This window comes from Gossypium arboreum, chromosome 11 (genome assembly GCF_025698485.1).
Source record: "Gossypium arboreum isolate Shixiya-1 chromosome 11, ASM2569848v2, whole genome shotgun sequence".
Taxonomy (NCBI): domain Eukaryota; kingdom Viridiplantae; phylum Streptophyta; class Magnoliopsida; order Malvales; family Malvaceae; genus Gossypium; species Gossypium arboreum.
Window position 1 is genome coordinate 1,099,184 of NC_069080.1, and position 27,556 is coordinate 1,126,739.

At 32.8% G+C, this 27,556-nt stretch overlaps 6 protein-coding genes and 1 pseudogene across 10 annotated transcripts; 3 read left to right on the plus strand and 4 right to left on the minus strand.

The window, feature by feature from the left end:
- The first annotated feature begins 259 nt into the window (after nucleotides 1–259).
- Nucleotides 260–3,708, plus strand: LOC108457499 (signal peptide peptidase-like 1). 3 transcript variants are annotated; one of them, XM_053021072.1, is made up of 5 exons: nucleotides 268–381; nucleotides 952–1,019; nucleotides 1,237–2,142; nucleotides 3,010–3,210; nucleotides 3,345–3,708. In XM_053021072.1, the coding sequence occupies exons 3-5, from the start codon at nucleotides 1,345–1,347 to the stop codon at nucleotides 3,459–3,461; spliced, it is 1,116 nt and encodes a 371-aa protein (XP_052877032.1). In that variant the 5' UTR covers nucleotides 268–381; nucleotides 952–1,019; nucleotides 1,237–1,344; the 3' UTR covers nucleotides 3,462–3,708. The 3 variants fall into 3 exon arrangements, with proteins under 3 accessions (XP_052877030.1, XP_052877032.1, XP_052877031.1); XM_053021070.1 differs by lacking the exon at nucleotides 952–1,019 and having other exon boundaries at nucleotides 260–381; XM_053021071.1 differs by lacking the exons at nucleotides 268–381; nucleotides 952–1,019 and adding an exon at nucleotides 517–715.
- A 947-nt stretch (nucleotides 3,709–4,655) lies between these two features.
- Nucleotides 4,656–7,051, plus strand: LOC108456785 (cell division cycle 20.2, cofactor of APC complex-like). 3 transcript variants are annotated; one of them, XM_053020907.1, is made up of 5 exons: nucleotides 4,656–4,806; nucleotides 4,981–5,215; nucleotides 5,441–5,716; nucleotides 5,804–6,073; nucleotides 6,154–7,051. In XM_053020907.1, the coding sequence occupies exons 2-5, from the start codon at nucleotides 5,117–5,119 to the stop codon at nucleotides 6,874–6,876; spliced, it is 1,368 nt and encodes a 455-aa protein (XP_052876867.1). In that variant the 5' UTR covers nucleotides 4,656–4,806; nucleotides 4,981–5,116; the 3' UTR covers nucleotides 6,877–7,051. The 3 variants fall into 3 exon arrangements, with proteins under 3 accessions (XP_052876867.1, XP_017610940.1, XP_017610941.1); XM_017755452.2 differs by having other exon boundaries at nucleotides 4,657–4,806; nucleotides 5,127–5,215; XM_017755451.2 differs by having other exon boundaries at nucleotides 4,656–5,215.
- A 1,744-nt stretch (nucleotides 7,052–8,795) lies between these two features.
- LOC108456786 (cell division cycle 20.2, cofactor of APC complex-like) lies at nucleotides 8,796–11,257 on the plus strand. The gene is made up of 5 exons (XM_017755453.2): nucleotides 8,796–9,299; nucleotides 9,455–9,730; nucleotides 9,819–10,088; nucleotides 10,176–10,984; nucleotides 11,092–11,257. The coding sequence occupies exons 1-4, from the start codon at nucleotides 9,201–9,203 to the stop codon at nucleotides 10,896–10,898; spliced, it is 1,368 nt and encodes a 455-aa protein (XP_017610942.1). The 5' UTR covers nucleotides 8,796–9,200; the 3' UTR covers nucleotides 10,899–10,984; nucleotides 11,092–11,257.
- Nucleotides 11,247–14,589, minus strand: LOC108456784 (silicon efflux transporter LSI2-like). Its single transcript, XM_017755448.2, has 3 exons — nucleotides 13,304–14,589; nucleotides 12,775–12,964; nucleotides 11,247–11,624 (listed from the first exon to the last, which is right to left on the minus strand). Exons 1-3 carry the CDS (start codon nucleotides 14,285–14,287, stop codon nucleotides 11,359–11,361), a joined length of 1,440 nt encoding a protein of 479 aa, XP_017610937.1. The 5' UTR covers nucleotides 14,288–14,589; the 3' UTR covers nucleotides 11,247–11,358.
- A 2,031-nt stretch (nucleotides 14,590–16,620) lies between these two features.
- LOC108457515 (silicon efflux transporter LSI2-like) lies at nucleotides 16,621–19,533 on the minus strand. Its single transcript, XM_017756632.2, has 3 exons — nucleotides 18,212–19,533; nucleotides 17,927–18,116; nucleotides 16,621–17,001 (listed from the first exon to the last, which is right to left on the minus strand). The coding sequence occupies exons 1-3, from the start codon at nucleotides 19,334–19,336 to the stop codon at nucleotides 16,739–16,741; spliced, it is 1,578 nt and encodes a 525-aa protein (XP_017612121.1). The 5' UTR covers nucleotides 19,337–19,533; the 3' UTR covers nucleotides 16,621–16,738.
- A 2,094-nt stretch (nucleotides 19,534–21,627) lies between these two features.
- Nucleotides 21,628–23,050, minus strand: LOC108454670 (cell division cycle 20.2, cofactor of APC complex-like; annotated as a pseudogene).
- LOC108454669 (silicon efflux transporter LSI2-like) lies at nucleotides 21,628–25,961 on the minus strand. The gene is made up of 5 exons (XM_017753200.2): nucleotides 24,590–25,961; nucleotides 24,307–24,496; nucleotides 23,047–23,403; nucleotides 22,689–22,958; nucleotides 21,628–22,603 (listed from the first exon to the last, which is right to left on the minus strand). The coding sequence occupies exons 1-3, from the start codon at nucleotides 25,721–25,723 to the stop codon at nucleotides 23,141–23,143; spliced, it is 1,587 nt and encodes a 528-aa protein (XP_017608689.2). The 5' UTR covers nucleotides 25,724–25,961; the 3' UTR covers nucleotides 21,628–22,603; nucleotides 22,689–22,958; nucleotides 23,047–23,140.
- Between the last annotated feature and the right edge of the window lie 1,595 nt (nucleotides 25,962–27,556).

Genomic DNA, 27,556 nt, shown 5'->3' on the forward strand with positions numbered 1-27,556 from the left:
TGATCTCAAAATTTAGATATTGTGAAGGTATGATAATCTTTCATGGCAAATCTAATTTTTAATTTAAAAATTTAAAATTTTCAAAATATAAAAATAAATGATATGATACAATCACATAATACAACATCATTAAACATTTATAGAATTTATATTCAACGATTAAATTGAAAAAAAAACTGCGAAATTCCAAAAATTAAAAAATGAAATTCAACAACTAAATCTTGCTTTATAAAAGATCATGTTAAATTATAAAAAATAAAAACACTTGCCACCCAAGCTCAATGCATGATGACCTTTTTCACCAAACATTACTCAATTGATCCATCATCGAAGCAACAACAAAAAAAAAAAATCTGTCGAAGTGAATAAAACAAGTCCAAGGTTAGTCCTTAACGAAAATATCTTCTCCATAATCTTACCTCATTATTTTTCTTAATCCTAATTTATGTTTCTTTCCCTTGTCCTTTTACTCATCGTCGAAGATCAAATTTTTGTTGTACATTTTTTTTTGGGGGGTTTAGAATATGCATACATGTAAAAATATATTTTATTTACTATTTTTTTTTCATAAAAATTTGTAAGCCTTAGATTGTCTGCACATTTCTTGAGTAATAATCAGTTCGTTTCATCTTAAACTTCTCTGTATGTTGATTTGTATGGAATTTAAGTTTCTGAGTTGATTTTATTTACATCGACGTAAAACAGAAACGAAAATGTAAGTTTAATTGTTTCTCGACGAGAATGGTAGTCGTAGTTGAATGCAACTAAGCTAAGCAATTGAATTAGGTCTAATGTGGATTTGGGGCTTCGTGTGTTTAAAGAAAATTTGTTTGAATTATAATTAAGTTTTTTTAGTTTTACATCTTTAAGACGTGTATGCAGTTAAATTTTTTGGATTTTAGGTGGTTGTTTGGAGCATATTTTCCTTCATATCTCTGTTTGGCTTTTCAGATTTTATATGCAAAATCAGAGGAATGAATGTTGCCTCAAAAAGGATTAAACAGAATGGGGATGCTAAGGTTGCAATTTTATAGACGACCTTTGTTCGATTTTTTATTTTTAAAGTATGGCTTCTGAAGTGAAATTGATTTTTTTTTTTTCCATTTTATCTTAAATTGTTATTCTTTTACCTGTAAGGCATGATATATTGGCTAGGGCGGCATCAATTTTATTTGATTTAGCTACCGATCTGTTTTTAAGTGTTTTAATAGTTATTGAATTGGCACTGTTTTGCAGGTTGCATGGATTTCTCTGCTTATAGTGTTCATTAGGGAGGTTGTGCAACTTTGAGCTCATCGTGTGTTGTATTTGGTTTATGCGCTTAAAGAGCATACATGATTAGTTATGGAATCTTTATGGAAGCTTTTATATTTACTTGAACCTGCTCCTATGACTCTTATAGTTACGGCGGTGGCTGTAAAATTTGGATCTGCATTTCGTGCTCTGAATCATGGGAAAGAAATGGAGCGGAACCGTGACTTGTTGGAGGCACCAATTACTTTAGATAGGTCCCAAGCTCTAATGATCCCAGTAATGAGCTCCTGCAGCTTGCTATTGATGTTTTACCTTTTCTCGTCTGTCTCAAAACTCTTGACTGCATTCACGGCTATCGCTTCTGTTTCATCCCTTTTCTTCTGTCTATCCCCTCATGTTGCTTACTTGAAATCGCAATTCGGTTTCGCTGACCCATTTCTGTCTCAATGCTGTTCGAAGTCATTTACAAGAATACAAGGGTTATTGTTGTTGGCATGCATCTTTATAGTTGCCACTTGGCTTGTTTCAGGTCATTGGATTTTGAACAATTTTTTAGGGATCTCTCTCTGTGTTGCATTTGTGAGTCATGTCCGCCTTCCGAACATTAAAATATGTGCAATGTTTCTTGTATGTTTGTTTGTGTATGACATATTCTGGGTTTTCTTCTCTGAAAGATTTTTTGGTGCTAATGTCATGGTATCAGTGGCGACAAAGCAAGCATCAAACCCGGTTCACATGGTTGCTAATAGTTTGAGTCTTCCTGGCTTGCAATTTATAACAAAAATGCTAGAGTTGCCTGTAAAGATTGTATTTCCAAGGAATTTGTGGGGTGGTGCATCCCCTGCTGGGAATACAGCAGACTTCATGATACTTGGTCTTGGTGATATGGTATGAAAGCATTATCGTCTGTATCTCCAAAGTAATTTTTGTTACCTTTTGAAGGTGTCTTACTTGATGAAATTAGCCGTCATCGTTGCATCTCATATTTTTGAGCTCAATTTTTCATGAATGAATATGTAGAATAATTCAGATATCTGTCTGCTATGCTGCTTCAGCAGTAATTACGGGCAACTTTACCGGTGCAATACTATTGAATTCCCTACAATGAGACCTTTTTTTGTTTAGAGTTAATGTATTCAATTCATTATTCTCTTTATTTGCCCATGTCACATATCATTCGGTGCCTTGCATATTTGCATGTCTGTGTTGTTCTTTGTTACCGGGCAAACATTTATTAGTATCTATATTAAGGTGCATTTCAAGTAAACCTGGTAATTCGAGTATTCGTGTTCATGTATTTTCTTGTGTTGACATGTTAATAATTTGTGGTTATATAGATTTTCCATGTTCATGCATTCATGTCATGTTTTATAAGTTTTTTGTAGTTCCTTTTTTCCTGTATCATGTCTGATATTGTGAGGTCTAGTTTTGAGCTTTGAAAAGTTTGTTGTTATTACTTACTGCCCCTTTTCCCGGCATGATTGCCATTAGATGAACAAACATGTCCTCTCAATCAAATCTTAGTGTGCAGATGATACTTGCACAAGGAATACCAGTGCTGTGTACCTGTGGACCAACCATAAACTATTTGCAATTCATGCTTTTGTAACGACAAGCACTCCCAACTTATGCATGTGACATATTGTGAATAACATTCTAGCACTGTTTGCCAGTTCTACACTATTTTGCCGGTTAGTTTCCGTCTTTTTCCTTATCATTAGAGGTTCTGATTAATTTCATTTTATGTTCATGTAGGCCATTCCCGCCATGCTTCTAGCATTAGTCCTATGTTTTGATCATCGAAATAGTAGCGACACCGTAAATCTTTTAGATTTGCATTCCTTGAAGGGGAACAACTATATATGGTATGCCCTTCCTGGGTATGCTATCGGATTGGTGACCGCCGTCACAGCTGGCATTTTGACTCACTCACCTCAACCTGCTCTTCTTTACCAGGTACTTTGTTATCACTCTTATCAAACTACTTTATCAATATCCAATGCGGTTTACATTCAACGGGTAATAATATTTAATTGTTTTTCCCGGGTTCTTCTGTGGCATTATATCCTCAATCCTGTAATTTTACACAGGTACCTTCAACGCTGGGACCTATATTTTTTATCTCATGGTTAAGGAAGGATCTAGCTGAATTATGGGAAGGAACCATGCCAAATCTCAATGACAAGTCTAGACAAATAGAATTGTGATCCCAAATCTCAATGACTAGGCTAAGACAAATAGAAGTCCGAACCATTTCTTTATGCGATACGACCACTAGGCCGATGTCAGGTTACTCGGAGCCTTTTGTTTGCATATTCCTTTTTGATGTTCTGTTATGGAAAATTTTCAAACTTTTATTGGCTTACCAGAACATGCCAGCCTGCCATTAGCTTATGAGTTAAGATGTTTGACTGATTTAAACTTTAACTTCATAATTGTGATTTTTTTTTTTTATATCTTCCAAGTATCTAATTGTTAGAAAGGTCTATTACAGGGGCCAAATCTCAATGACAAGGCTAGATAATTAGAAGCCTGAGGCATTAGGCCACATCAAGTTACTGGGATCGTTTTTGGTTGTATATTCATCCTTTTGATGATATGTGATCGAAATGTAACAAAGTGTTTTACAGATTTAAACTTTGAGTTTTTGCTAATGTGGCTTTGGTATAATTGCCCTAGGACTACGTATTTAGGTTCAGGCCCATCATGCACTATTATATGTAGGGTTCTAAGCCATAAATTGGTTCTAGAACCATTGTTAGATTATTTCTAGGAAATGTTAAACACCCAACCAATAGGTTATAAATTAAGATTTATTTTTTCAAACTCATTATAACATTATTTAAATAATTTAAAATCATATCAATATAGATCATGAATATGAACATAAAATTCGTGAATAATTTATACAAAATAATAAGTGAAGTAATATATGATATATATACAATATTTGAAAAGTAATTAAAATGATGTAAACACAATATAATACGACAATTATAACAATGTTTTTAAATAATAAAAATATAAAAATAAAAACAAAAATTATTTTCCTTTCTCATTCTCTCCATCTCCTTTTACCGCTTTCCTTTTACCAAACGTCCCTACTCCCTAGTTGAGGGGAGAAAAAAGGGCCAAGCCTGCTGCTTTCACACAACCACAAATTCCTAGCCTTTAGTTGAGAAATATATTTTAAAAAAAGTACACGTGTCAGATGCTTAGGGCCAGATTTTTACGGTGCACAAATGTATCTTATATATATATAGTAATAGATATTAAAATTCATTTGTATCATGACAGATAAAAATAAAAATTAATAATTTTATTTTCATATTATTTAATAAATATCCATTAAATATTATATTTTATTAACTAAATTAAAAGAGAAAAGAAAACAACCAAATAAGGAACACGATACCAGTTAAAAAGAAAAATTAGCCGTTGCCGCATACCATACTAGCCGTTGCTGCTCTCCATAATAAACCCTAGATATGTCCTTCAATTCGGATTAAAAAATTACTCGAAGTACGAAACCTTCCGCTTGTTATCTTTTAGGTATTCATTATATAAACTACATCGATTCCTCCATTAATCTTCAATCAATTCTCTCTCGAATATCTCCAGCTCCTCTAGCATCGCATCGCATCTCTTTAATAATTTTTTCTGGCTAACGTTTCTCATTAGATCCTTTTTTCGTTTACTTTTTTAATTTTGATTTGAATTTTGCAGGTTCTGAGTTAGTATATTGTATACATATATTTTTGGATTTTACTTAACTATTTCTTGCAGGATCTTAAATAGTTTATTGCTTTCTGTTTATCTTTTATTATTATATATATTTGGATTTTTTGGATACTTTGATATTATGGATGCAGGATCTTTGAATTCTTATTCAAACTTGAAGGGTCAATCTAGATGCCCACTTCAAGAACAGCTTCTCCAGAGAAAGAATTCTAAAGAAAATGTAAATATTTCAACTTATTATTCAGTATTTTATTGAATTTTTAATGATTGCAAATCTGAGTTTTTCTTGTTCTTGATTTATGGGTTTCAATTTGACACAAAGGATTCTAGATGATCGAATCCATGGTGTCTTAAATTGATTTTAGAAAACCAGCTTTGAATTAGTTGATAAATTTGGGTTTGTGATGACATTGAAATTGAATGTGCTTTTATTTTTATTGTTTAGATGGATAGATTCATACCAAACCGTTCAGCAATGGACTTTGATTATGCGCATTACATGCTGACCGATGGAAGGAAGATTAAAGAGAACCAAACAGTATGCTCACCTGCCAGGGAGGCCTACAGGAAGCAGCTGGCTGAGACCTTGAACATGAACCGCACCCGAATCTTGGCTTTCAAGAACAAGCCACCGGCACCCGTTGAACTCTTCCCTTCCGAGCACTCAACTGCTTCCGTACATCCGACCAAATCCGCAAAGCCTAGGAGACACATTCTGCAGGTAAATAGAGCTTGTTATGCATAATTTGATTAGTTCAGAAAATTTTGGTTCAACAGACTGATCATAATTATTATTTTGATTCTTCAGAGCTCTGAGAGAACATTGGATGCTCCTGATCTCGTTGACGATTTTTACCTGAATTTATTGGATTGGGGCAGCAGCAATGTACTAGCAATAGCACTCGGAAACACTGTGTATCTGTGGGATGCTTCAGATAGTTCTACTTCAGAACTTGTCACGGTTGATGACGAAAATGGACCCGTAACAAGTGTGAGTTGGGCTCCCGATGGTCGGCATATAGCCATCGGCTTGAACAATTCCGAAGTACAACTATGGGATTCAGCTTCCAACCGACAGGTTCGATGTTATAGACTTATTTGCAGCTATTCGTTTTTCAACGTTTAGCCTGACACTAACCTTCCCCGTGGTTGCTGCAGCTACGTACTCTAAGAGGATGTCACAGGTCAAGAGTGGGTTCAATGGCATGGAACAATCACATTCTCACAACTGGAGGAATGGATGGTCAGATTGTTAACAACGATGTGAGAATTAGGTCCCATGTTGTTGAAACCTATAGAGGGCATCAGCAAGAGGTTTGTGGGCTGAAATGGTCGGCTTCCGGGCAACAACTAGCCAGTGGAGGCAATGATAATGTTGTTCACATATGGGATAGGTCCATGGCATCTTCAAATTCACCAACTCAATGGCTACACAGGTTGGAGGAGCATACCTCAGCTGTCAAAGCCCTTGCCTGGTGCCCTTTCCAGAGCAATCTGCTGGCCACAGGAGGAGGTGGCGGCGATCGAACCATCAAGTTTTGGAACACACACACTGGTGCATGCTTGAATTCAGTTGACACCGGCTCTCAGGTTTGCTCATTGCTGTGGAACAAGAATGAGAGGGAGCTATTGAGTTCTCATGGATTTACTCAGAACCAATTAACTCTTTGGAAATATCCATCGATGGTGAAGATGGCAGAGCTAACCGGCCACACGTCTAGAGTACTTTACATGGCTCAAAGCCCTGATGGGTGCACCGTGGCGTCAGCTGCAGGGGATGAGACACTAAGGTTCTGGAATGTTTTTGGGGTCCCAGAAGTGGCTAAAACTGCTCCAAAAGTGAACCGTGAGCCATTCTCTCAATTGAACCGTATCCGGTGATAACATGGTGGTGGCCTGGTGGGTTCTTTGTTTTGTGTGCAGAGTTATCTTTGTTTTGTGTGCAGAGTTAGGGATTGTGGGATAAAATTGTTCATTCCCATGTTTATATGTACATTATATTTTCAACTTCTTAGTGAAATTGTTTCCTACTCTTGAATTTATTCTGCTAACAAAATGAATTGGTTTAATACCAAGAAAATATTACAAGTTGAGATTAAATATGTTAAAAATAACATCCTTACCAATTTAGTTACTAAATCTTATTTCAAAAATAACATTTTCAGCAGCCTTCAATAATCTCAATAGGAAAGCGATTGACATTTGCCGGATGAACATATTATACGCATAAATTTCACACCATTCGATGGCCCGTACCGCAAATTTTGTGGCTATCTCTGTATAGTCCCACGAAAGCATGTTACCGTAAATTTCTACATGGTTTTGAATGGTTGGAATAGATGATGTATCATGGACGAATTCTTGGACCGCCATTTAGACAACTTATTTTTGAAGATCACAATCTCCAACAAACCGTTTACCTTTGAATTATCTAACATTATTTCTTCTTCATAAATGTTGTCTAGATTTTTTTCATTTGCAGGTTTCAAGATACCTCGTACTTTGGCGTGTAGATTCAATCCCATTGATGGCTCTAACTCTAGCATCTTTTTAATGGAAATATTTGGCCCAGGCGGAGTTTGTAATTATATAGTAACATAGACATATTGAATGTAAGGAGTTGATGGGCATATTTTCAAAAGTTATGCCCTCAATCTGCATGAAAGATGGTGCTTGATATATAGGAATTTCGGAGCTTTGTCCACTTTAACACCAACTTCGACTTTCGCTTCAAATCCTTCCATTTCTTTGAAGTCATCACCAAAATGTTGGGGGTTCGAAAAAGTGAGATTCAACTTAATTTAACATTATTTTTCGAAAGTGTTATTGGGTCAAAAAGTATTTTTAAGCAAAAATTAAAAAATTTTGTTTTTGTTTTTGGTTAAAAAAGTGTCTTTGCGAAACTTCTTTTTGCCCCAAAAGCATTTCTAAAAAGTTCAAAAGTATCTTGTTTAGCAATATTATTATCTTAAAAGTATTTTCTGTCCTAAAAGTGTTTCTTAGAAGTAATGTTAAACTGACCATTTTTATTAGACCATTGAATATATGCCACCAGAGATCGAAGGCTTATCCCAATTTCAATTACAATATTACATCATTCTAACCTTTGAATGTCTACTACCATGGGTGTAGTAGGCTATAAGATTGGTTCAGTTCAATTAAATGCATCATCTCCTACATCTTAGTCATCACCAACTCTTGAATAGAAAAATATTAAAATTTGGGAATCTCCAATTGATATTATAAATTTGGAAGCCTTATTGTAAGCAGACAATTGTAAATTTCGTATCCATAGTCAACATCTTCAACCTCCGCATATATATATTGATTAAGAACTTGTTAATTTTAGTGTCCAAATACCATGACCTTGATAACATCATAATTTAATGTGATTTCAACAAACTGAACACCTCCTCTCGTAAATCTCTATCACTTATATTTTAGACTAGTTATCTTATTTGTATTTCTAATAATGATTTTCCTATGAATTCTCATTTTTAGCTTTGGCATTCAAAGATGTCCAGGTTAGTCAATCAAGTCAAATTCATATTTAGTTTATCAAGTCAAATTCATATCACAAGTACAAAATTTCTATAAGATTTTTTGAAAAAAAAACAATATCGACATTAATTGGTATCAAAATTAACATAGTATCAACTCATTATATTCTAAGGATGTCGAGGGTCTAAATTCCAGGAAAAAAACATAATATTTTAAAAAATAACAAAATATAAAAAAAACTATATTTGAGAAAAAAACTACCTGTTTAAAAGAAAAAAAATAGCCGTTGCCCCTCTCCAAAATAAACCCTAAATATTTCTTGAAATAGCCGTTGCGCCTTCCATAAGAAAACCTAGATTAGAAAAGTACTCGAAATACAAAGACCTCTGCTTATTTTCGGCGTTCACTATATAAACTCCATCGATTTCTCCATTAATCTTCAATTAATTCTCGCCCCAACGTCTCCATCTCCTCTCGCATCGCATCGCATTGCATCTCTCTAATCTTTTTTTTCTCTGTCTATAACATTTTCCATTTGATTTTGTTTTTGTTTTTGTTTATTGTTATTTCTTTTAAATTTTGAGATTGAATTTTGCAGGTTCTGGGTTATTATTATATATATATTGGATTTTGCTAAATAGTTTTATTGCTTTCTGTTTCTTTCTCTTTTATTTTATATATATATATTTGGATACTCTAATATTATGGATGCAGGATCTTTGAAATCTTTTTCAAACTTGAAGGGTCAATCTAGATGCCCACTTCAGGAACAGCTTCTCTCCAGAAAGAATTCTAAAGAAAATGTAAATATTTCTACTTATTTTATTAAATTTTAATGATTGCAAATCTGGAGTTTCTTTGTTTTTGATTCATCACAAAAGAACAGCTTTGAATTAATTGATAAATTAGAGTTTGTAATGACATTGAAATTGAATGTGCTTTTACTGTTATTGTTTAGATGGATAGATTCATACCAAACCGTTCAGCAATGGACTTTGATTATGCACATTACATGCTGACCGATGGAAGGAAGATAAAAGAGAACCAAACAGTGTGTTCACCTGCCAGGGAGGCCTACAGGAAGCAGCTGGCTGAGAGTTTGAACATGAACCGTACCCGAATCTTGGCTTTCAAGAACAAGCCACCGGCACCTGTCGAACTCTTCCCTTCCGAGCACTCAACCACTTCAGTTCATCCGACCAAATCCGCAAAACCGAGAAGACACATTCCCCAGGTAAGTACAGCACTATATGGATATTTTGGTTAGTTCAGAAAATTCTGGTTCAACAGACTCTAATATGATGCGATTTCCAATTCTTCAGAGCTCTGAGAGAACATTGGATGCTCCTGATCTCGTTGACGATTTTTACCTGAACTTATTGGATTGGGGCAGCAGCAATGTACTAGCTATAGCACTCGGAAACACTGTTTATCTGTGGGATGCTTCAGATAGTTCTACTTCAGAACTTGTCACAGTTGATGATGAAAATGGACCAGTAACAAGTGTGAGTTGGGCTCCTGATGGTCGGCATATTGCCATCGGCTTAAACAATTCCGAAGTACAACTATGGGATTCGGCTTCCAACCGACAGGTTCGATGTTGTAGACTTATTTGCAGCCTGTCCTTTTTGTTCTTCTAACGTTTACTCTGATACTAATCTTTCTGTTTGTTGCTGCAGCTGCGTACTCTGAGAGGGTGTCATAGATCAAGAGTGGGTTCAATGGCATGGAACAATCACATCCTCACGACAGGAGGAATGGATGGTCAGATTGTTAACAACGATGTGAGAATTAGATCCCATATTGTCGTAACTTACAGAGGGCATCAGCAAGAGGTTTGTGGGCTGAAATGGTCGGCTTCCGGGCAACAACTAGCCAGTGGAGGCAATGATAATGTTGTTCACATATGGGATAGGTCCATGGCATCTTCAAATTCACAAACTCAATGGCTACACAGGTTGGAGGAGCATACCTCAGCTGTCAAAGCCCTTGCCTGGTGCCCTTTCCAGAGCAATTTGCTGGCCACAGGTGGAGGTGGCGGCGATCGAACCATCAAGTTTTGGAACACAAACACTGGTGCATGCTTGAATTCAGTTGACACCGGCTCTCAGGTTTGCTCATTGCTGTGGAGCAAGAATGAGAGGGAGCTATTGAGTTCTCATGGATTTACTCAGAACCAATTAACTCTTTGGAAATATCCATCGATGGTGAAGATGGCAGAGCTAACTGGTCACACGTCTAGAGTACTTTACATGGCTCAAAGCCCTGATGGGTGCACCGTGGCATCAGCTGCAGGGGATGAGACACTAAGATTCTGGAATGTTTTTGGGGTCCCAGAAGTGGCTAAAACTGCTCCGAAAGTGAACCGTGAGCCATTCTCACATTTGAACCGTATCCGGTGATGAAGAAAGACAGGAGATGGTGCCTGATGCTACCATAGATGGTCCAGTTGTAGTTCCTTCTAAACCAGCTTCAAGTTATCCAAAAGGTAATCAGTTGCTCTAACTTTTCACTTTTCTCAAAGTACTCGTATCATAAAACAAATTCTCCAACTGACACCCGAGTCCAAGTAATATATGTCTTTATTTTGAGCAGGTGATGGAGATTTACTTCATCTGGAGCAATTGCCACTATGGGAGGCAACAATAGATTTTGTACATTTTTTAGTGGTTTTGGACATCAATTGATCAATTGTTTCTTCAAGCTATTATGTTGTCAATTCTAACTCTTATGAAATTGAGATAGGTTCATTTGACATGAATATCAATGACAAATATATATAAATAAAGAATATTAATATCCAAACACTCCTAGTAAGGTGATATTTAACAAATTCAATGATCAAATTTTAAATGCTGTGTGCTATGATTTTAAGAGCAACAAGCCAATGGCAGTGACTAAAAGGGTCGAGGGGACTCCAAATTTGAGATGGTTCCAAAAGGTTAGAGTGTAACCCAGATTCGGAACACGGCTAGCTTGTTCACACACTATCAAGTTGGCCGCTGATCCCAACAACGACAGGTTCCCAGCCACTGTGCTCACCCAAGCCAAAATCAGCCATGCTTTCTTCTCGTAGGCTGTTGATATCAATGCTGCCGATGCCGCCATTCTTGCCCCAAGCAACAGAACTGACACAGGAGAAACATGCTTCAAATAATGATTCGAAACAAACAAAAAGTTCATCACATCATATTGTTTTCTTTGAGCTCCTTGAAGGGTTTGTCACCCGCAAGTATGCCTCTCTTAGTTCGAGCCGATGACTGACAACACAAGTACCGATTGGACTAGGTACCTTGAGTTAGTGATCCTTGGTTTGAACCAAAAGACAAATCCTTGAAAGGCTAATGAGTAAAGAGTTCCCATATGTTCCAAATATGATACATTTCTAATGCTCAAAAACTCACATTAAATAAGGGGTAAAACAATCAAGATTGTTCCTTCTACTAAAAAAAAAGATAAATTAGTCTATGTACATTATATCAAAGAGAAAATTGGTCTTTCTGTTAAAAATTTAATTCATTTCTACCATTAAAAACTGATCATTGTATGTCAACGTGGCATGTCATGTTTCACGGTCTAGTTATTCCGTTAGGCATACTGGTTTTTAACAATACAAATAGATAAAAATTGTAACAAAAATGACAAGTTTGCTCTTTGGTCTAATATATAAGGACTAATTTCTCCCATTTTTTGAATAGAGGGGGCAAAATTAGGGGTGTTCAATCGGTTAACCGACCGGTTAATCAACCCGAATTACCATTAATCGAATTAACCGACCTTTTTAAACCTTTAACCGTTAACCGAACCGAAGTTTTTTTCAAAAAAAATTAACCGAACCGAACTTTTTCGATTAATTCAGTCGGTTAACCTAATTAACCAAAATTTATATATATATTTTTATTTTTGGTTAAAACAAATATAAAACGTATAAAAAATTAACCGACTTAATCGACCGATTAATTTATATTTCCAGAAAATTAACCGAACCGATCGAATACTTATATATTATAATATTATTTATTAAATTCGGTTAACCGACCGATTTCGAACTGAATTAACCATTAACCGAATTTTTAAAAAATTATTAACTGACCCCGACCGAATTAATTCGATTAACCGACCGATTAACCGAATTTAGTCGGTTAATTGAATTAATTCGGTTTTCCCTGAAATTCGCACACCCCTAGACAAAATGCAATAAATTCCTAGTACAAAAGCCTTTATAATACTTTTACCTAAAAGAAGGCAGAGCACATAAAAGAGAAAAAATCAACATACCAGTAGGCACATTTGAGACCAAATTTGACAGAACAAGAATAACAAGTGCAAGAACTACTATTCCACTGATTTCATCAATCTTTGCATAAGGTTCCATTAATTCCCATAAAGCACTAGGGATTCCAGTTTTATTAAACCCTTGGACTGTCACAAACATCCCACAGAAGAATATTAGAAGAGAGTAGGATACCTGTTTACAAAAAAACGAAGAAATTAAAACCCCAAACAAGCAATTAACACAAAGAACATTAATAAGTGTCAATATTGAGTAAAAATACCATGGAGGTTCTTGTATTAGGAGTTAAATTGTATTTTGCCTCCTCTACTTAAAAAATGGGCAAATTAGTTTCTACACATTAACAGTTTTTAATAGTAGAAATTGATGGAATTTTTAGCAGAAATAATAGAAATGTATAACAGAAAAGTTTAATTTACCTTTTTATCTAATATACAAAGATTTGAGTTAAAATACAATTTAACTTATAGGACCTTCATGGTACTTTTACCTCAATATTGTTGTTTTCTTTACCTTCTCCAAGCATGGGACAGCATCTTTGAAATCAAGAATCATTAAAGCAAGGGCTGCAGTAATGGCAGTCCCTGACATATTAAAACCCATAAGCAAAGACACCAACATTCCAACAACAACAATATAAACACATGATTTCCATAGTTTTTGGTTCCTATGGTCCCAATAAGCACCATTTAAAGACCAAGGAACCTCGGCCGCGCCCATTGCTTGCTTCGAGTTTACTCGGTTTCTAAGACTTTCATGATGAACTGAGTCCACATTTGTCGTTTCCACATGTGACATTGTAGCTGGTGAAAATTGGTGATCGACACCATCACCATTAAATGCTACAGTTGAATCTTGTTGACCTTTCTTAACAGATAACAAGTCACCATACATGAAAATGAGCAACAAAGCATTACATACAAGTCCCACCATAGCAGCAGGGAGAATCCCAATTAAGAATTCACCAAAAGAAACCCCACTTTGAGTAGCTATCACTAAATTTTGAGGGTTACCAATAGGTGTTGCAGTGGATCCAATATTAGCACTTGAAGCAAGTGCAAGCAAAAATGGCTGTGGTGGGAGATGATTTTGCCTTGCAATTTTCAATACAAACTCAGTTAATACCATACAAGATGTATCATTAGTGAACAAAGCACTTGAAATAGCTGAAATTAAACAGATCCTACAAATCAAATCCTTAGCACCTTTGCTTTTCCATGTTAATAACTTACCCAAATACTTAAACGCATCGGCTCTTTCGAGGTATCCACTCACCACCATTGTTCCAAAGAGAAGAACAAGGATTGAAAGATCAATGGCTTGATATGCTTGATCGACGGTTAAGATTTGAAAAATGACCATTAAAATACCTCCTAATAAAGACCCGGCAGCTCTTCCAATAGGTAATAATGGAACTGTGGGGAAAACTGCTAATACCCAGAAGATTGAAAAGGCAACTGAACCTAGAATCAGTTTCACATAAGCTGCCATAGCCATCTTTTAGCAAAAAAAAGATCAGAGAAAAACCATGGAAATCTCCAAATCAAAGAAACTGCAAGGTTTAATATGATGGGTTTTATCAACTTTAAACAAAGCAGTTGAATTGAAACGACATGAACTATAAATCCCTTTACTGGAATTCAGCTTTTACACTGAGAAATGAGAATATGATCCCACACGTATTTTAGCAATTTAGCCTGCCTCTCATCTTTCCATCCTGGATAAGATCCAGCTATTCGTTGATTTTGTGTTATTTTTTTAATGAACTGATAAAATTAGTATGGAATACAAATTACTTTCAATATATAAAGATGATATATATTTTACATATATTAATAATTTAAATTTATATAAAATATCATAAAGATGATATATATTTTACATATATTAATAATTTAAATTTATATAAAATATCATAAAGATGATATATATTTTACATATATTAATAATTTAAATTTATATAAAAATATCATAAAGGCTTGTTTATTCAGAATTAGATTTTATTTTGTCCTTTTCTTTTAAAGAATAGTCAAATTAATTTTATAAGTTAAATTAACAAAATTAATATATAAATATTAAATATTTTGTAAAAAAGAAAGAAGGGTTATTTTATAATTTTTCATAGTTGAATATAACAAAAATTATTAGTGATTAAGTGACTATTAATTGTTAAAAATTAATTAATTATATATAAAATAATTAATAAAATATTTTCTAAGGATTAGTAAGGGTTTCGAGGTAGCAAGCCAATTAATGTGGAAAGGGACATGAGGTTTCAAATGTGAAAATTTTGGATAAAAGTGTAATAGAGTATGTATTAAGAGTTGAATTATATTTTATTTTATTTATTTAAAAAAGTAAATTAATTATGTTAATTTTTAACTGTAAAAATAAATAAAATTTTTAATAGAAATGACCTGTTTATTTTTTAATCTAATGTAAAATGATTAATTTACATATTTTTAGTATAAGAGACAAAACATAATATAACTCCTAATAAAAACTTTTACCATATTTTTACCATATTTATGGTATTATATTTTGTAATCGTGTTTATGGTTTTAATTAATAAGGGCTTGAAATGTGACAATCTCATTTCACTAATTTAATGAGTAATCGACGCAAGATCTATCTACTCTCGTCTTGAGTGCAATTATTCAAGGCACAGATCAGATCTGGACCTTAAGAAGCAACTGGGAAACTTAATATAATTTTATTGGAAACTTAATAATAGATATATTAAACTATTTGGATGGACCTTAATGAATGAAGACTGTAACCATCCAATAAATAAATAAATATATCCTGCTAAAAAGAAAATAATATAAAATTCTTAATAAAAGAGACCGTTCAGTTATATTTTGTCTTTTATTCAAAAAATAGATAAATTTATCTTTATATGTTAAATTAAAGAGCAAGGTAAAATTTTCATCTATTTGTAAAAGGACTAGTTTTAAACAGTAGAAATGAAAAAAAATTATCAAAAGAATTAATTTACTATTTGATCTAATATATAGGGACTAATTTACCTATTTTTTAAGTTGAGAAAATAAAATACAATACAACTCTTAATATAAAAACCTCTATTATACTTTCACCCATCACCCATCACCCATTCATTACTTGTTAGTTATTACCAGGCATATGAAAATGGTTATATATGCACAAACAAAATCAAATTTTAAATAAAGATTTAATAAATAATTAAAATTATCGTAAATATTGAGATTTGAATATTAAACTTATATGAAATTATTGGATTAACTTTGAATTTAAAATCATACAATATTATTCTTGAATTTTTTAATAATAAAAATCTCATAGTTCTTGATCAAGTGAATGTCATGGATTCTCAAAATTTGTCTCATCATTAGTTGAGTTTCAATTCAATTATAAAATTATCAAAAATTCATTATTTTAATTGTATTCTTATTTTTTATATTTTTATATAAAATTAACAACTTTATTATCTTCATTTTATCATTTCATCTAAAGCTACATTTAATTTTTACATATTCCTTTTATAAAACTGTTTAGAAAAATTCCCATTTCCATCCCAAATCTAATTTATAATGTTTAAAATATGTTTTCCTATGATCTTCATAAATTTAATATTTAGTCTTTGTACTTTTTATTTTTAAGAATTTAGTTTCTCTATTTTTAAAATTTCAAAATGCAAATTCAATTGTTAACATTTGTTAATTCTTTTATTAAATTTGTTAATGTGACATTTTGTAATTTGAAAAAAATGCATTTGTTAGCAATATAACTCAAAAATAAATTTATAATGGACTTGAATTTAATAAAATAATTTTAACAGTGTATCTAAATTTTAAGTTAAATTCCTAAAAATAAAAGTAAATTACTAAATTTTAAGTTTACAAAAAGTGCATATGTTTATGACATATTTTAACCAATTTATAGTTAATTCTGTTTATGTTGTAATAATCATCTAATAAGTGTCAAACCAATTGCAGTGACTATAAGCGTAGAAGGAACTCCAAATTTAAGGTGATTCCAGAAAGACAATGTGTAGTCAAGTTGTGGTGCTCGACGAGCTTGCTCACATACTATCAAGTTCGCCGCCGATCCCAACAACGACAGGTTTCCGGCTACCGTGCTCACCCATGCTAATATCAGCCATGCTTTCTTCTCTTCACTTGCTGATATCGCCGCGGCTGATGCCGCCACTCTCCCTCCAAGCAACAGAACTAAAGAACATACATATATATTAGTGCCAAGAGAAACTGTTAGTTACTGTACTTTCACAAAATTTTATAAAATATGCTGTTAGTTGATGTAATTTATAAAATTTAAGATTTAGTGTACTTTTAAAACTTAAACATTAACTCTTACTATTTTTGAATTTAAAAATCTTATTTTAATCATTAAAATTATAAGTATTCTTTTATCAAAATTTACCTGTTTGACATGATGATTTAACTTTCTTCATGGAACATAAATATGATTGATGAGAAGTAAACATGTTATGTTAACAAATTTTAATTAAAATTACTAACGAAGACAATGATTGGTCTAAGATTACTAAATAAAAATGGTATGAGGATTGAATTGTTTTACTTTTAAGTATAGGGATTAAATCTCTAATTTTGTCAAAATATAAGACTAACATCAAAACTTGTCCAAATTTATATAAAAAATCTGTAATCTTGTAGGCAATAAATTTAATAATATATATATATATATATATGTGTGTGTGTTTTTTTTAGAAGAGTGATTCTTTCCTAAGAAGCCCTTGAAAATACTGTTCATTCAGAGTCGATAAACCTCTTAACAGGTCGATATTATTTCTGGGTCAAGCCGAAGTTTTATCTCACGATTCTATGGAGAATTTGAGTTCTTAAGGTTGTTTTAAGATATGATAAGTTCACAAAGCGAGAACGCCTATGATAAGTGATCATAAGCCATATATGGTCTAATCTAATAAGACGTTTCTACTCTATGAACCTACTGTCTCTTCAGACAATTTTAATTATTTGGACTCTCTTCAAATCAGAGACAAGACATTAACTTTACCAGAAGACAATATCGATCCATTAAGTAATCTATCAAATTCCAGATAAATAAGACTTCAAATATTTATCCTTTCTAAAAAAAAAGTAGAATATATTTTACCGGTTGGTACGTTGGAAGCCACATTGGAGAGGAGAAGAATAACGATAGCTAAAACCGCAACCCCGGAAACACGATCGACCTGGGCATGGGGTTCCATAAAGTTCCAAAGAGTACTTGGAATCCCAGTTTTATTGAACCCTTCCACCGTAATAAACATTCCACAGAAGAAAATCAAAAGCGAATACGATACCTGCTCATAAAATAAAACAAGCAAACCTTTTTTAATCATTCAAAAAAAAAAAAATCGAAACTTAAAATCCCACTCTGTAATTTTAATTCAGAAACCTTTTCCAAGCAAGGCCTTGCATCCTTAAAATCAAGAACAACAAGTGCCAATGATGCTGTAATGGCTGTCCATGACATATTCAAACCCATAAGCAAAGCAACCAACATCCCAATAGTGACTAAATAAACACATAATTTCCACATCTTGTTCTTCCAATGCTCTGTTTTTGATTCTTTTTCCTCTGAAAACTGAGGCGGCGATGGTATATCATTTGTATCAATCGAACCACAAGGTGACCTTTCGATTTCAAGTTGATCGCCCGAGTTGACTCGGTTCCTAAGGCTGTCAAGGTGAGTTGCTAAACTTCCATTAATGTTATTAGGAGAGATCTGAACATGATCCATTGAATTCGAAATTGAAATATGTGACATTGTGGCCGGCGAAAACCGATGTGAACTCACATCATCTTCACCCACGATTTCACCAGTCCCATCTTCTTCATCTTTATGAATAGATAACAATCTCCAATACATAATTATAAGTATCAAAACATTCACCGAGACACCAACCAGCATTGCCGGCAAAACCCCAACAAGAAAATCCCCAAAAGAAATCTTACTTTGAACAGCAATCACCAAATTCTGTGGATTCCCAATCGGAGTAGCCGAAGAACCTATATTAGCACTCGAAGCAAGTGCTAACAAAAATGGGTGAGGAGGCAAATTATGTTGCCTTGCAATTTTCAATACAAACTCAGTTAATATCACACAAGAAGTATCATTAGTGAAAAAAGCACTTGAAATCGCAGAAACCAAACAGATTCTACAGATTAAATCCTTAGCTCCTTTACTTTTCCATGAAAGCAATTTACCTAAATACTTAAACATATCGGCTCTTTCGAGATAAACACTAACGACCATGGTGCCGAATAAAAGACCCAAGATTGGTAGATCAATGGCGGCGTAAGCTTCATCTGGGGTTATTACTCGGAATAAAACCATAAGCATGGCACCGAGTAAAGACCCGGCGGTTCTTCCGATTGGTAAAAGTGGGACGGCAGGGAAAACAGCTAATACCCAGAAGATTGCAAAGGCTATTGAGCCGAGAACTACTTTGTATGTAGCGGCTAACGCCATTGTTGTTCTGGCCTTAATCCTTCGGCTTCTTTTTTTTCTTTTTATCATGCAAGATTATAATCTTAAAAACATTTATAAAAAGTAAAAGAAGAAAAGAACAAAGACTTGCCGCGTTACGATTAAATTAAAGTAGTTATGGTGATTGTTTGTTTGCATGTGAACGCCTTAAATTCGATGAGAGATTTGGCGCACTAGTTTTAAGTTTCTCGAGTTTTTAGAGGTTCTTATACAGCTGCGACCAATCCTGTATGATTTTCATGGCCGTGGCCACCACGTACTATTTTTTCTCCTATAAGATTCGATTAACAGCATTAAATTCATCTTTGTAATTTTAAAAATTATAAAATGTTATTGAATTATTAAAAAAAATTATTTAAGTTATTAAATTATTAAATTCTTTTTTTTTAAAAAGTCTGATTAGGAAGCTTCAATTGACGATAGATATGTATCTATTAAAGAGTAGAAAAATGTCAAGTCAATTTAATAATTAGTGTCGGAGATCGATAAAGAAAGCTATTATTTTATTAGTTTATAATTTTTTAAATTAAATAATCAAAACATAAATATATTAATTAACAATTTGAACCGTTGTAAGATAAATTTGATAATTTATACATAGATGAGGTTTGATAATTTATACATAGATGAGGTGTATATATTTTTGTGGTTTTTATGAAGCGTGTAAGTTTAAACTTCAATAAAAATAAATAAACAACAGTTTTAATATTACCAAATTTAACATTTGGAATGGGTTATCGAGTCAGATTTGGTGTTGCGAGTTACAACCTACACTATATACCAACAAATGTACCGTAGTGGAAAAATATTAATATTTTAGGTTAAATATAAAACTTTTAAAAATTGATTAATAATTTTTTCGTAAAAAACAAATACCACTAATGAAAAAACCAGGACGGACTGGGACCATCTTACATTTTCCATACAGCCAAGACCTAACTCTTGGGACCAAAACCTAACTCTTGGGACCAAAAAACCAGCGACCAGTTTTGTTATTCCTATTACTATATTTGGCCTTATTCAAATACATTCATAATTTATTTATTTCTTTTTAATTAAAATTAACGAAAATTTAATAAAATAATGATATGATAATTAGATGGTTTTAAGTATTTCTATTTTTATACTAAACATGTTATGTTTAATTGTAATTTAATTATGGTCGATAAATAAAAAATTGTAAGGAAACCGAACCTAATAGCTATGACAATTTTTTCGTAAGGTGTGGTGTTTTTACGTGGACAGCATGCTATGATTAATCCAGAAAGTCATCAATTATGTTTTCATTATTATATTTTAAAAATTATTTTATATTTAATTATGCAACTATTTATCTAATTTAATATATAAATTAATTTTTTAAGGCTCTCAAATATGAATTTATGCATGATCAATAAAACATATCAGAAATAAATTAATGAAAAACTAAGTATTAAAAGGTTATGAAAAAGAAATTTAAAATCAAAATTTATTATTTAAGTAATGTTATTTATTATTTACTAAAATGTGTATATTTTACAAACTCTAAAAATATTTTCTTTTTAATTTCCATTTTCTATTTTGGAATTGGACCGCCATTAATAAAGATTTACAAAACTTCATTAAAAATTTCAAAAATATTATATTTGGTTAAATGACTCGTCAAATATTTATAAACTGCCCACGAATGCAAAGTGCTGTCTTCTTATAATTGAAACATGTAAACATCGTTATCAATTCATCATAATTCATGTTTAAAATCATTTCATTAATATAACAAATATTTTAAAGATTTTGGTACAGTGTAATAATTTTGGGAACCATATAATTAAAATGATATTTACAAACTTATTATTATTTAATTATTTTTGTCAAGCATGTTAGTTTTTAACAGCAAAAGTAACATAAATTTTTTAACAGAAAAGATAATTTGTTGTTTGATCTAAAGTAGACTGGGGCGAAGGCAGGGGACTGGCATGGGCTCAGGCCCTCCTAAAATGTAAAATTATTTTTTAGGCCTTTAAATTTTTTAAAAATTTTAAATTAATAAAGGTAAAATTACACTTTGACCCCTTAAAATTATAAAAATTTGATTTAATTATTTTACAAATTATAAAGATATAAATTATAAAAAATTAAAATTTCATCCGACCCCCCTAAAAAAATTTTCTAGCTTTGCCCTTGAATATAGATGAATTAATTTGTCTATTTTTATATGCAGAGGTTAAAATACAATCTAATCTATAGTACATAAACCTTCATAATACTATTATAAAAATTGATCAATTCCAAAATTATAAAAACTAAAAATAAACCAAATATACAGAGACTAAAATTCATAATTTTCATAAAGCTTATATAATAATTATAAAATTTAATATAAGACTTTCTTTCAATTATCCAATTCAATATGTCAGCAGATTAAAAATTCAAGAGTAGGAAACAATTTCAATAAGGAGTTGAAAATATAATGTACACGGGGATGCACAATTTATCCCACTATCCCTAACATTACTCTACACATGCCATCAGAGGAAAAACTTTACAAAACAAAGAATCCAACGGCACCGCCACCACTCCTAGTCTTTTTCTTCATTACCGGATACGGTTCAACTGAGAGAATGGCTCACGGTTCACTTTCGGAGCAGTTTTAGCCACTTCTGGGACCCCAAAAACATTCCAGAATCTTAGAGTCTCATCCCCTGCTGCTGATGCCGCTGTGCACCCATCAGGGCTTTGAGCCATGTAAAGTACTCTAGATGTATGACCCGTTTGCTCTGCCATCTTCACCATCGATGGATATTTCCCAAGAGTTAATTGATTCTGAGTAAACCCATGGGAACTCAATAGCTCCCTCTCATTCTTGCTCCATAGCAATGAGCAAACCTGGGAGTCGGTATCAGCTGAATTCAAGCATGCACCAGTCTGTGTGTTCCAAAATTTTATGGTTCGATCGCCGCCACCTCCACCTGTGGCCAGCAAATTGCTCTGGGAAGGGCACCAGGGAAGGGCTTTGACAGCTGAGGTATGCTCCTCCAACCTGTGTAGCCATTGAGTTGGTGAATTTGAAGATGCCATGGACCTATCCCATATGTGAACAACATTATCATTGCCTCCGCTGGCTAGCTGTTGCCCGGAAGCCGACCATTTCAGCCCGCAAACCTCTTGCTGGTGGCCTCTGTAAGTTTCGACAACATGGGATCTAATTCTCACATCGTTGTTAACAATCTGACCATCCATTCCTCCTGTTCTGAGAATGTGATTGTTCTATGCCATTGAACCCACTCTTGATCTGTGACAACCTCTCAGAGTACGCAGCTGCAGCAACAAAGGGAAAAATTAAAAAATGGAGGAACAATAAGAAGAAGCTGCAAAATGTTCAGCAAAGACTTTAATATGGAACCTGTCGGTTGGCAGTCGAATCCCATAGTAGTACTTCGGAATTGTTCAAGCCAATGGCAATATGCCGACCATCAGGAGCCCAATTCACACTTGTTACTGGTCCGTTTTCGTCATCAACAGTGACAAGTTTTGAAGTAGAACTATCTGAAGCATCCCACATATACACAGTGTTCCCGAGTGCTATTGCTAGTACATTGCTGCTGCCCCAATCCAATAAATTCAGGTAAAAATCGTCGACGAGATCAGGAGCATCCAATGTTCTCTCAGAGCTCTGAAGAATTGAAAATCGCATCATATTAGAGTCTGTTGAACCAAAATTTTCTGAACTAACCAAAGTATCCACATCGTGCTGTACTTACCTGGGGAATATGTCTTCTAGGCTTTAAGGATTTGGTCGGATGCTTATGACATATTTTAACCAATTTATAATTAATTCTGTTTATGTTGTAATAATCATCTAATTAGTGTCAAACCAATTGCAGTGACTATAAGCGTAGAAGGAACTCCAAATTTAAGGTGATTCCAGAAAGACAATGTGTAGCCAAGATGTGGTGCTCGACGAGCTTGCTCACATACTATCAAGTTCGCCGCCGATCCCAACAACGACAGGTTTCCGGCTACCGTGCTCACCCATGCTAATATCAGCCATGCTTTCTTCTCTTCACTTGCTGATATCGCCGCGGCTGATGCTGCCACTCTTCCTCCAAGCAACAGAACTAAAGAACATACATATATATTAGTGCCAAGAGAAGCTGTTAGTTACTCTACTTTGACAAAATTTTATAAAATATGCTGTTAGTTGATGTACTTTATAAAATTTAAGATTTAGTGTACTTTAAAACTTAAACATTAAGTGAATTTAAAATCTCAATTCAATCATTAAAATTATAAGTATTTTTTATCAAAATTTGTCAATTTGTCAATTTGACATAATAATTTTATTTTCTTCATGTAATATGAATATAATTGATGAAAAGTAAACATGTTATGTTAGCAAATTTTAATTAAAATTACTAACGAAGACAATGATTGGTCTAAAATTATTAAATAAAAAGGTATAATGATTGAATTGTTTTTACTAAGTACAAGGATTAAATCTCAAATTTTGTCAAAATATAGGACTAACATCAAAATTTGTCCAAATTTATATAAAAAACCCTGTAATCTTGTGGGCAATAAATTTAATAATATATATATATATATATGTGTGTGTTTTAGGGGAGATTGAATCTTTCCTAAGAAGTCATCGAAAATGTCAATTCATTCAAAGTCGATAAACCTCTTAACAAGTTGGTATTATTCCTAGGTCAAACCGAAGTTTTATCTCACGACTTTATAGAGAGTTTAAGTTCTTGAAGTTGTTTTAAGAGACATAAGTTCACAAAGCGAGAACGCTTATAATAAGTGACCATGAGCCACGCATGACCTAATTCGACAAGACGTTTCTATTTTGTGAATCTACTGTCTCTTCAAACAATCTCAATCACTTAGACTCTTTTCAAATCAGAGACAAGACATTAACTCAAGAGAATATCGATCAATTAAAGAATCGATCAAATTCTAGATAAAAAAGACTTCAAATATTTCTGTTTTCTAAAAAAGAGTAGAATATATTTTACCGGTTGGTACGTTGGAAGCCACATTGGAGAGGAGAATAATAACGACAGCTAAAACCGCAATCCCGGAAACACGATCGACCTTGGCATAGGGTTCCATAAAGTTCCAAAGAGTACTTGGAATCCCAGTTTTATTGAACCCTTCCACCGTAATAAACATTCCACAGAAGAAAATCAAAAGCGAATACGATACCTGCTCATAAAAAAAACAAGCAAACCTTTTTTAATCATTCAAAAAAAAAAAATCGAAACTTAAAATCCCACTCTGTAATTTTAATTCAGAAACCTTTTCCAAGCAAGGCCTTGCATCCTTAAAATCAAGAACAACAAGTGCCAATGATGCTGTAATGGCTGTCCATGACATATTCAAACCCATAAGCAAAGCAACCAACATCCCAATAGTGACTAAATAAACACAGAATTTCCACATCTTGTTCTTCCAATGCTCTGTTTTTGATTCTTTTTCCTCTGAAAATTGAGCCGGCGTTGATATATCATTTGAATCAATCGAACCACAAGGTGACCTCTGGCTTTCAAGTTGATCGCCCGAGTTGATTCGGTTCCTAATGCTGTCAAGGTGAGTTGCTAAACTTCCATTAATGTTATTAGGAGAGCTCTGAACATGATCCATTGAATTCGAAGCTGAAATATGTGACATTGTGGCCGGCGAAAACCGATGTGAACTCACATCATCTTCACCCACGATTTCACCAGTCCCATCTTCTTCATCTTTATGAACAGATAACAATCTCCAATACATAATTATAAGTATCAAAGCATTCACCGAGACACCAACCAGCATAGCCGGCAAAACCCCAACAAGAAAATCCCCGAAAGAAACCTTACTTTGAACAGCAATCACCAAATTCTGTGGATTCCCAATCGGAGTAGCCGAAGAACCTATATTAGCACTCGAAGCAAGTGCTAACAAAAATGGGTGAGGAGGCAAATTATGTTGCCTTGCAATTTTCAATACAAACTCAGTTAATATCACACAGGAAGTATCATTAGTGAAAAAAGCACTTGAAATCGCAGAAACCAAACAAATTCTACAGATTAAATCCTTAGCTCCTTTACTTTTCCATGAAAGCAAATTACCTAAATACTTAAATATATCGGCTCTTTCGAGATAAACACTAACGACCATGGTGCCGAATAAAAGACCCAAGATTGGTAGATCAATGGCGGCATAAGCTTCATCTGGGGTTATTACTCTGAATAAAACCATAAGCGTGGCACCGAGTAAAGACCCGGCGGTTCTTCCGATTGGTAAAAGTGGGACGGCAGGGAAAACAGCTAATGCCCAGAAGATTGCAAAGGCTATTGAGCCGAGAACCACTTTGTATGTAGTGGCTAACGCCATTGTTGTTCTGGTCTTAAACCTTCGACCCTTTTTTTCTTTTTTTATTCTTTCGGTCATGCAAGATTATAATCTTAAAAACATTTATAAGAAAGTAAACGAAGAAAAGAACAAAGTCTTCACGATTAAATCAAAATAGTTATGGTGACTGTTTGTTTGCATGTGAACGCCTTAAATTCGATGAGAGATTTGGATCACTGGTTTTAAGTTTCATGAGTTTTTAGAGGTTCTTATACAATTGCGACGAATCCTGTATGATTTTCATGGCCGTGGCCACCACGTACTTTCTTTTCTCCTAAAATTATACGGATTCGATTAACAGTGTTAAATTCATCTTTGTAATTTTAAAATTTATAAATTGTTATTAAATTATTTTAAAAGAATTTATTTAAATTATCGAGTTATTAAATTATTTTAAAAAATATCAGCTAGAAAATTTTAAGTAATGATAGATAAAGTGGATTAGTACCCATAAAAAAAGTAGAAGAATCCTAAATCAATTCGACAGTTAAAGTTGGATATTAGTGAAGAAAACTATTTAAATTTTAGATATTAAATTTATAAGGTTCAAAATTATTTTATAAAAGAAACTAAAATTGTAAACAATAATGTTATTCAATAGCGTTTTAATATTCTAATAACTTTAATATCTCTAAATAATTTAATAATAATTTAATAGTTTTATAGTTTTTGGAAATTAAATAATCAAACGTGAGTTAATAACCCTTACGTATTAATTAACAAGTCGAGTCATTGTACGATGATTTGATAATTCATGCATAGATGAGGTGTATATATTTTAGTGGTTTTTATGAAGTGTGTAAGTTTTGGTGTTGCAAGTAACATCCTATAATATACCAACAAATGTACCGTAGTAGGAAAATATTAATATCTTAGATTAAATATAAAATTTTTAAAATTTGATTAATAATTTTTTCAGAAAAAACAAATACCACTAATGAAAAAACCAGGAAAAACAAGTAATTAAATGGAAGGGTTGGAGCCAATAATTCAATGTTTAGGAACAACGCTGGACTGGGACCTAACTCTTGGTACCAAAACAGCGACCGATTTTGTTCTTATTACTATATTTGGCCTTAGTCAAATACATTCATAATTCATTTAATACTTTTACACGTGTAACCATAATAATTCCTTTTTAATTAAAATTGACGAAAATTTTTTTAATAAAATAATAATATGATAATTTAATTATAATCGATAATGAAATGATGATAAAAATTATAAGGAAAAAAATTTAAGATTCAAAATATTTAACTCACATGACATTTATTTATTAAATCTTTAAAAATTCAGAAGCTATGACAATTTTTTCATAAGGTGTGGTGATTTGATGTGGACAGCATGCTATGATTAAACCAGAAAGTCAACAACTATGTTTTCATTATTATATTTAAAAATTATTTGTATTTACTTACGCAACTATTTATTTAATTTAGTATATAAAATAATTTTTTTAGGTGCTCAAATATAAATTTATGCATTATTAATAAACTATATCATAAATAAATTAATGAAAAACTAAGTATTCAAAACGGTATGAAGAAAAGAAATTTAAAGAATATAGTTAAAAGAATCTCTACCAACTTTAAATATGAATTGTAAAATGGATATAAAGAATATAAAAAAGTAAAAAATTTACTGATATTAGTGTCATAAATTAATCAAACTCTAACTCAATTGAGTAATAATTAATAACGAAAACACTCACCCAAAATTTTATAATTTTCAATATTTATATTTTACTATTCAACTAAAGTACTAAAACCCACAGTGAAAATTCTAGAGTGCAAGAAAAATGAAAAAAAAAAACTAAACAATGTTTACATAGAAGAAATAATGTTAGGAATTCAAAATTATAACTGTTATTTC

Excerpts from the sequence above, each read along its gene's own strand:
- LOC108457499 (XM_053021070.1), top strand. The coding sequence starts at position 1,345 with ATGGAATCTTTATGGAAGCTTTTATATTTACTTGAACCTGCTCCTATG. Across the intron at positions 2,143-3,009 it reads TACTTGGTCTTGGTGATATG|GCCATTCCCGCCATGCTTCT; the intron begins GTATGAAAGCAT and ends ATGTTCATGTAG. Across the intron at positions 3,211-3,344 it reads AACCTGCTCTTCTTTACCAG|GTACCTTCAACGCTGGGACC; the intron begins GTACTTTGTTAT and ends AATTTTACACAG.
- LOC108456785 (XM_017755451.2), top strand. The coding sequence starts at position 5,117 with ATGGATGCAGGATCTTTGAATTCTTATTCAAACTTGAAGGGTCAATCT. Across the intron at positions 5,717-5,803 it reads CTAGGAGACACATTCTGCAG|AGCTCTGAGAGAACATTGGA; the intron begins GTAAATAGAGCT and ends TTGATTCTTCAG. Across the intron at positions 6,074-6,153 it reads ATTCAGCTTCCAACCGACAG|CTACGTACTCTAAGAGGATG; the intron begins GTTCGATGTTAT and ends TGGTTGCTGCAG.
- LOC108456786 (XM_017755453.2), top strand. The coding sequence starts at position 9,201 with ATGGATGCAGGATCTTTGAAATCTTTTTCAAACTTGAAGGGTCAATCT. Across the intron at positions 9,300-9,454 it reads GAAAGAATTCTAAAGAAAAT|ATGGATAGATTCATACCAAA; the intron begins GTAAATATTTCT and ends GTTATTGTTTAG. Across the intron at positions 9,731-9,818 it reads CGAGAAGACACATTCCCCAG|AGCTCTGAGAGAACATTGGA; the intron begins GTAAGTACAGCA and ends CCAATTCTTCAG.
- LOC108456784 (XM_017755448.2), bottom strand. The coding sequence starts at position 14,287 with ATGGCTATGGCAGCTTATGTGAAACTGATTCTAGGTTCAGTTGCCTTT. Across the intron at positions 12,965-13,303 it reads CTGTCCCATGCTTGGAGAAG|GTATCCTACTCTCTTCTAAT; the intron begins GTAAAGAAAACA and ends TTTTGTAAACAG. Across the intron at positions 11,625-12,774 it reads GGTCTCAAATGTGCCTACTG|TTCTGTTGCTTGGGGCAAGA; the intron begins GTATGTTGATTT and ends CTCCTGTGTCAG.
- LOC108457515 (XM_017756632.2), bottom strand. The coding sequence starts at position 19,336 with ATGATAAAAAGAAAAAAAAGAAGCCGAAGGATTAAGGCCAGAACAACA. Across the intron at positions 18,117-18,211 it reads CAAGGCCTTGCTTGGAAAAG|GTATCGTATTCGCTTTTGAT; the intron begins GTTTCTGAATTA and ends TTTTATGAGCAG. Across the intron at positions 17,002-17,926 it reads GGCTTCCAACGTACCAACCG|TTCTGTTGCTTGGAGGGAGA; the intron begins GTAAAATATATT and ends TATGTTCTTTAG.
- LOC108454669 (XM_017753200.2), bottom strand. The coding sequence starts at position 25,723 with ATGACCGAAAGAATAAAAAAAGAAAAAAAGGGTCGAAGGTTTAAGACC. Across the intron at positions 24,497-24,589 it reads CAAGGCCTTGCTTGGAAAAG|GTATCGTATTCGCTTTTGAT; the intron begins GTTTCTGAATTA and ends TTTTATGAGCAG. Across the intron at positions 23,404-24,306 it reads GGCTTCCAACGTACCAACCG|TTCTGTTGCTTGGAGGAAGA; the intron begins GTAAAATATATT and ends TATGTTCTTTAG.